At 38.0% G+C, this 8,054-nt stretch overlaps 1 protein-coding gene across 6 annotated transcripts in view; it reads left to right on the top strand.

The window, feature by feature from the left end:
• Positions 1-8,054, top strand: part of ical1 (islet cell autoantigen 1-like) — a 17,554-nt gene continuing 9,500 nt past the window's right edge. For 4 of the 6 annotated variants that reach the window (XM_039689664.2, XM_089133871.1, XM_039689663.2 and 1 more), the window contains exons 1-5: positions 1-75; positions 1,573-1,610; positions 1,698-1,869; positions 6,187-6,259; positions 6,553-6,676. In XM_039689664.2, coding sequence (XP_039545598.2) covers positions 1,597-1,610; positions 1,698-1,869; positions 6,187-6,259; positions 6,553-6,676 — 383 coding nt within the window. In that variant the 5' untranslated portion in view covers positions 1-75; positions 1,573-1,596. Of the gene's footprint in view, positions 76-108; positions 482-691; positions 870-1,572; positions 1,611-1,697; positions 1,870-6,186; positions 6,260-6,552; positions 6,677-8,054 lie in introns of those variants that run through there. The other 2 variants (XM_089133870.1, XM_039689662.2) reach the window with 2 other exon arrangements.

The following is an 8,054-nucleotide window of genomic DNA, read 5'->3' as shown; positions in this document are numbered from 1 at the left end:
CGCTCTCGTAGTCTCTCAGCTCACTGGAATGACGTGCGTGAACGTTCCCATCGCTGCTCACGGCAACGTCAGCGGGTAAGGAAATGCGATGCCCTAATAACAATTCCTTAAATTATATACACTCATATATGACGAATGCAATCTGTAAAATATCACGACCCGTACAGTGTCAGTTTCGAACAGCCGACTGAACTAGCCATGTCACATTCGTGCTAAAGTTATTATAGGGAAACGCAGCGCGAGCTCGATGACTCCTTATCTTGTTTGGGATCCGGTAACTCTGCCTTTTTAGAATATTTATACGTTTATCTTCGCAAATAATCCTGTATACACCACGGGCACATTGTTAAATATACGTATTAAAACAAAGTAGCAGTTGTGTACAACCAAAGACGTGAAAAAAACAAGCAAATGTGATAAAAGCGAGCAGGCGGCTTGCAACACTGTAACCAGACCCATGATGAGTTGGATGGGGAGGAAGGTGCGATCAGAACAGCGTCAGCTCATAAACACTATACATTTCACATAACTACATATTGTTTTGTGGAGGGGTAAAATACTGCTTATGTTGTATTTATTTACAAAATTGTCAAAACAAACATTGGCATTGCTTAAACTAGTCATGTGTTGAATGAAGGTCAGGAGAGTTGTTTTGTTCTTATTATAGTTTATTTTGACTTGCATGAAACGTTTGCTTTTATTTGGAAGATATATGTGTTATTGAATTTGGGAAAATTATGACCGTGAGAGACATGGCATGTCATTGTGATAGCTAACAGCTGTTACCTCGAAAGAACAAAGACAGCTCTTTGCAAAAGGCAAATTTCTGAATTTCCTCAACGCTCAGATTTATTCATTCAAATAGTCTGGTGAGTCTTAATTTAGAACATTGAAACGACTTAATAATTTGTTATTTTAATTGTTTCATCATGTTTGATTTTCTCCATTAATCTCATTGTTAGTCTGCTGCATGCCACCGCTGATTTCTGAAAAGACACTAAAAATGTATTTTGCAACATACTGCATTTGCATACATGATGTTTGGCTCTGGTACGATTTTGTAATGTTTTTGTGTCTTATGCTCACCAAAGCTGAATTTATTTGCTCAAAAAGCAAATAAACAGTAAAACCAGAGATATTGTTTTTTTTACAGTTTAAAAAAGTTGTTTTCTATTTTAAAATGTAATTTATTCCTGTGATCCAAGATGATTTATCAGCATCATTACTCCACTCTTCAATGTTACATGATCCTTCAGAAATCATTAAATTATGCTGATTTGGTGCTCAAGAAACATTTCTTATTATCATCCATGTTTAAAACAGTCGTGGTGCTTTATAGTTTTGTGGAAATCGTCATAAGTTTTTTCAAGATTCTTTGACAAAAAAGAGCATCATTAATTTGTACCATTATAAATATATTTCTGACTCTTCAGTAAATCACTTTAATGTGTTCTTGCTGAATAAACATATGAATTTCTTTTAAAAAATCTTACCGACCCAAAACTTAAAGAGTAGTTTAGTTTGTGTGACTCAAAGCAGGATGATACAGTGTTTTTTTTATCCCATTTGCAGATCTAAGCCACGTTCATTAAGAAGATGGACAGCTATGGGTTTGTATCTTAATTTCATCCAATGTATGTTACCCCTCCTCTTCTTAGATTCTATATTTAAAGTCATATGTCTGCACGTTCTTTCAGGTTCTCCAGTGATATGTTCAGTGGCAGAGCAGTTCTGGGGGAGGACAGCTCGGTCATGGCCCGCATGCAGAAGAAGTTCTGGAAGACCAAACAGGTTCTGATCAAGGCCACCGGGAAGAAGGAAGACGAGCATGTGGTGGCATCTGACGCGGACCTTGATGCCAAATTAGAGGTATGAGCACCTTTTAAAATGTAGTAAAAATTACCTCACTAACTGACTTGGTCAGCAATAAGCGAAACTGTAGCGTCACTGGGCAGGGTTTTTCTTTCAATGACTGTATGACTCATGCTTAATTTTAACATTTGAAAGCAAATTATTTTTTTATTGTGTGCGAGCCTTACAAAGGCAGAGGAATCTAAGAGTATTTTATGATCTATTGTGTTGAACGCAGCACTAAGATCAAGTAAAACTACTGAGATACAGCCTTGGTCAGAAGCTAATCAAAGTAAGCCAAGTTTAAGTTGAGCAGACATAAATGGAAGATTTGAAATGGGTCTGTAATTTGCTAATTTATTTGGATCTAATTTTGGTTTCTTAATGAGAGGCTTAATAACTGCCATCTTTAACGTTTTTTCGGGACATGACCTAGAGATAATGATAAAGATTGGTTTAGATGCAATGATAAGTTTATTTAGCTCTTCCTGTCCTATAGTTGTGAAGCACTGCAATTGTTCATGAGGGGTGATAAAACCCAGAGTGATACCCATTTATTTACTTAATTGTATCAGAGAAAGTGATTTTTCTTTTTTGTTACTTCTGGCAATTTCTTACTGCTTAAAAAGCTCACTATAGTGTTTCATTCTTTAAAGGAGCTGTATGTAAGAAATTTATTTCAAATAATCATTTAAATGGCCCTGTTATGTCACTAGACATTAAGAAATAGCCAGCAGCCAGCAGCCATATCACCCTGTAGCCCAAGACTGGTTGCCCACTGAAGCTAAGCAGGGCTGAGCCTGGTTAGTACCTGGATGGGAGACCTTCTGAGAAAGCCAGGTTGCTGCTGGAAGAGGTGTTAGTGAGGCTAGCAGGGGGTGCTCACCCTGTGGTCTGTGTGGGTCCTAATGCCCCAGTATAGTAATGGGGATACTATACTGTCAAAGAGCACCGTCCTTCGGTTGAGACGTTAAACCGAGGTCCTGACTCTCTGTGGTCATTAAAAATCCCAGGATGTCTTTCGAAAGAGTAGGGGTGTAACCCCGGCATCCTGGCCAAATTTGCCCAGTGGCCTCTGTCCATCATGGCCTCCTAATCATCCCCATATATACCAATTGGCTTCATCACTGTCTCCTCTCCACCAGTAAGCTGGTGTGTGGTGGGCGTTCTGGCGCAATATGGCAGCCGTCGCATCATCCAGGTGGATGCTGCACATTGGTGGTGGTTGAGGAGATTCCCCCCTCTATGTGAAGAGCTTTGAGTGTCCAGAAAGGCGCTATATAAATGTGATTATTAAATAATATTCATTTCAAATACTCATATCACTGACAACAGTAGTCCGGCCTGGATATTGTCATTTAAAAAGTGAAGTTACAGTCCTCAACTGATGTTGATGTTGTCATGTTGTGTTTTTTTTCTGATCCTCCACCGATCTACCAATCACGAAGTCAGTAGTGTTGCAATATCTGAGTTGCCAGTTCTGCTCTAGTTACCACAGCTGCAGATACAAGCGTGTCGGATAAAAATGTTTGATCCTGCAGCCTATCTGGCAACCTCAAGTCAGGGGGGAGGGGGAGGGGATACACCGCTCTACAGTAAAGGCCTGTTCACACCGGGACGAATTTCGCGTGCGTTATTCGCCGACGTTTAACGCCTCGTGACTAAACAAAGGGCGCCAATGTGACTGTTCACACCGACACGTAAAACGCCACGCGTAAAAGCATCATTTTTAAAAAAACGCCTCGGGTTCGTTTTTTTTTGTTTGACGCGCCGCGTCAAAAACTATCCGACCAATGAAATTGGCGCTTTTGCTCATGTGTTTGGAGCTTCTGAAGTTACAATAAAACACAACATGGGGGCGCTCAAACAGAAAACAGTCTTGCCGAGCACACATATGCAACGGTGAAGAAGATACGCGCGTCGCCATCTACACAGCCAGAAAGAAATAAGACGAAGAAGATGAAAGGCAAGATGAATCTAGAGCTGCTGTTCTCGTTGGTGCTAGAACATAAAGAACTATGACAAACGCGACAGGGAATACACACATCTTGATAAAAGATAACTGTTATGGAGTGGTATTGCAGAGCAAATTGGCGCCATCTAATGTCAGGGAATGAATTTGCATGTTCACTCGGCTCATCGTCAGCAAAAAACGCTTGGGTGTGAACACAACAAAGGCGTTGAAAAACGCTGACTAATAACGCAGGGTGATATTCGTCCCGATGTGTACGGGCCTTAATTTAAAAGTGATTGCAGTACCTGTTTTGGCCACAATCTTACATACAGCTCCTTTAAAGGAGCATTGCGGAAGTTCTGAAATTTCTTATCGTTACTGACACCAGTGGCCGTTAGAAAAACTGCAGCCGGTCTCATGCTCTTTCTCGGTGCATGAGGCCATTTGAAAAACACTACTAGTAGTGATTGTCACTGCTTACTAACGGCTGCCGTACGGACGTAAGCCCAAGTAGATGAGTCATTTTATGTCATAAACAAGACATTTTATGCATTATGTCACATTTTATGAATTTTCATGCCTATTCGGACCCTTTAACTATATGGACCTAGAATAGAACATTGTGAAATAACAGATAAAACAAACAGGGAGCATGTTGTAATGCATTACTTTTAAAAATAACTTTCCCCAAAGCTGCTGATTAATAGTTAGCTTTTATAAAATAAAGTAGCTCTCTGATTACTTTTATCAAGACCTAATAAAAATCTGTAGGCCACTCACAGTTTATGGAAGTGTGTGCGTGTGTTTATGTGTGCTTGTCTTATCTTGCCCTGCCTCGGGCTGTTACTCTTAAGCATATCCTGGTTTACTGGTCATTAGATGATTTTGTGGCTGTGCCAGTGTGCGAGAGAGGAGCAGAGAGGCCACCATAACCCCTCCGGCTGCTTGCTTAATGAACAGGTGTATCCATGTTCTTTCTACTTTAAACCACAGCTGCCATTATGTCCAAAAGAATAGTCTTTTATCCCGTTAACTCACAAAGCTCTGTTTCCTCTTAACTTTAAAACAATGGATCACCCTTATGTTGCGAAATGGCAGGATTTTACATAGGAAACTTCAATAACAGTGTTTGTTTAGGAGAGCCTGTTGTAGAACCATGATTCCTGAGGGTGTTCAAGAGTTAAACAGTAACCTGAATGCAGACCTCACCTGCAGGGGTCACAACTACGTTAGTCTGGGTAGATGCCGTATTTAATTTGATGCACATGAAAATATTGCACTAATACAAAGATGACCCCACTAATAGACCAATCATTTTGATTACTTTCCTGGAAGAGAATAAAATATGAGTTTACTCTGAATAATATCAACTTGTGCTAAATTACCACCTACACTACCTTTCAAAAATTTGGGGTCTGTAGCCTAAATGTTTTTGAAAGCCGTTTCTTATACTCACCAAGTCTGCATTATTTTAATCAAAAATACAGTAAAAAATATATAAATATAGATTTTTTTATATATTATAAAATCTAAAAATCTGTTTTTAAGCATCATTAATCCAATCTTCAGTGTCACATGATCCTTCTTCAGAAATAATTTTAATATGCTGATTTGGTGCTCAAGTAACAAGTTGAAATCAGTTGTGCTGCTGCTTAATATTTTTGTGAAATCTGAATAAAAAAAATCAGGATAATTTGATGAGTAGTATGCTCGAAAGAAGAGGATTTCCTTCTTTGATTTAATTTAATTTATTTGAAATAGAAATATTTTTGTACTAATATTTGCTGTAACTTTTAATCAATTGAATGCATCTTTTCTGAATAAAACTATTATTTTTAAAAAAAAAAAATCTGACTGACCACAAACTTATGAGCAGGAGCGTGCTTGATTAGAACTTAAGTTGTGGTTACTTTCAACTGATATTTTCCACAGTCAAATATATATTTATCTTCTATTAAATGTTGGAAATGAGTCCTATTTCTGTGTTTGACTCCTCAAAGATCTCAACCCTTTCTCGAACAAAGGCAGCTCAACCATAATGAGTCATTTGTGTAATTTCTGTGGATTTCTTCTTTCAGGTAGAGCACAAGTATACACATTTTCCTGCTCACTCAGACTGTCAGGGACAAAACATCCTTTGTTGCCATGACAGCGAGACTGGAAAGGCAATTTTTTTGTGTTCTAATGTGTTGTCTGGGTTTTTTTAGACGTTATTGTGGGTGACCAAATGTTCCTTCTACGTATGTAAATTCAGAAGAGAATGAAAAGGCTTACAGATTTTATGGTGTGCAGCAACAAACTCAAAAATTGTAATAAAACAACTAAAATAAAAAACTTTTAAAATGCATTTGTCAATGATAATGTGTGTCTGTTTCCTTCAGTTTTTCCGTTCAGTCCAGAACACTTGCACAGAACTCCTAAAAGTGATTGAGAAATACCAGCAAAGAATCACACGTGAGTGAGGAACATAATCTTCCACCCTCTTTGTGTGCACAGACACTAAGAGTCTTGTTCAGCTTGTTTTCAAAGCCATTGCATGCAGTGGCATACATTTTCTCAGTATTCATGTGTGCCGTTACTGTTGAGTCAAAAGGCAATTATAAGCTAAACTCTATGAATGTGTTTTTGTGGTTCTAGTAATTGATAGCATTCAACATGTCCAATCAAGCCATATATTGTTACTAATACTGTTAGTTATTGTTGTTGTAATAACCCTGTTTTTGCCCCCTGTGACCTCCTCTCTTTAGATCTCTCACAAGAAGAGAATGAGCTTGGATTGTTCCTGCGCTTCCAGGCAGAGCATGATAAAACAAAAGCAGGCAATATGATGGACGCCACGAGTAAAGCCCTTTGCTGTTCCGCCAAGCAAAGGTAGCCACAAATATGAACAAATTAGGGCTTAAAATAATTAATTGGACTCTGTTTTGTGCTATTTTGGTAGTTCTTATGTTCATTCATCATGATTTAATACAGCAGATAGGGAAAGGGCCATGATGGTTGACTAATGAACTAACAATCCAACAACTTGAGATCAAACAGGGAAATCTGAAACCAGCCTTATTAGACAATCGATCAGGCAACCCACCTATTTGATATTGAAAATGCATAGTTTCTCTTCATTAATTTAGCTGTTTGAAATATGATATGAATGAACACAAATAACATATATAAATAAATAATAAAGCATCTGCACAACTATATGTAGAATTATTGCGATCTCATTAATGCGTCCTTGCTGAATAAAATTATGTATTTCCCCCACAAAACTGTGTATCATATACATTTATATAGTTCTGTGTTTAAAGAATTCTATTTCAAATACATGATGTTTTAAAACCTCTCTATTCATCAAATAATTCTGAAATGAATCACAGTCTCCACAAAAATAAGAAGGTGCTCAACTTTTTTCAACATTGATAATAATAATAATTAGCCTGACTTCGTCATACTCATATTCTTGTCAGAATGTGAGTCTGAAACTGCTCCATAGGGCTTTGATTATGAAGCGTGTCTTAACCGAACCAGAAAAAAAAAAAAACTCTGCACTCAATTGGATAGTTGGTAGACCTATAACCAATCAGAGCAACGCAGTAAGTCAACTACTTTGCATAGCACAGTTGTCAACTACAGAACTTACTTATTTTAGAAGTTAAATAACGAGTGTTGCTTCTTTTACTTGGTCCTCCATGAGTGCGACCAAAGGAGAAACCACAACGACCACAGGCTTTTCATTACGTCCCATCTTCTTAGCGACCATCGGAGCCAGCTGATAAGTTACACTTTTGCCGAATCATGTAGATGTAAATTTATTTTACAACAGACGCGACGGCTGAATCTATTACATCTCAATTCTCCAACTGCAGTCATCTTTGAGGGAAACCAGTAAAGCGCTCTTTGATAACGTGATGATTACGTCCCTGCAGATCATCTGTCCATCATCGTATAAAGCCCGCCCTGGCAATTTGATTGGCCCGATAATGTTTTGACTGATCATAATTACTCCTCAATGGATCGAGTCCAGACCGAACTTCCCGACCAAAATATGTTGTGGGCGGGGTTCGGGCTGGCATCCAGGCTAAATAATAATAACAATGGGAAATATTTTTTGAGCACCAAATCAGCACATTATAATTATTTCTGAAGGATCGTGTGTCTAAAATTTTGCTTATATATTAAAAAAATAGTAAATGGTATTGATCTTGTGAAATATTATTACAATTTAAAATAACAATTTTCTAATTGAATATGT

This window comes from Pimephales promelas, chromosome 8 (genome assembly GCF_988280905.1).
Source record: "Pimephales promelas chromosome 8, fPimPro1.hap1.1, whole genome shotgun sequence".
Lineage (NCBI taxonomy): Eukaryota > Metazoa > Chordata > Actinopteri > Cypriniformes > Leuciscidae > Pimephales > Pimephales promelas.
Note: the sequence above shows the minus strand (reverse complement) of the source record. Positions and strands in the feature narration are given on the sequence as shown.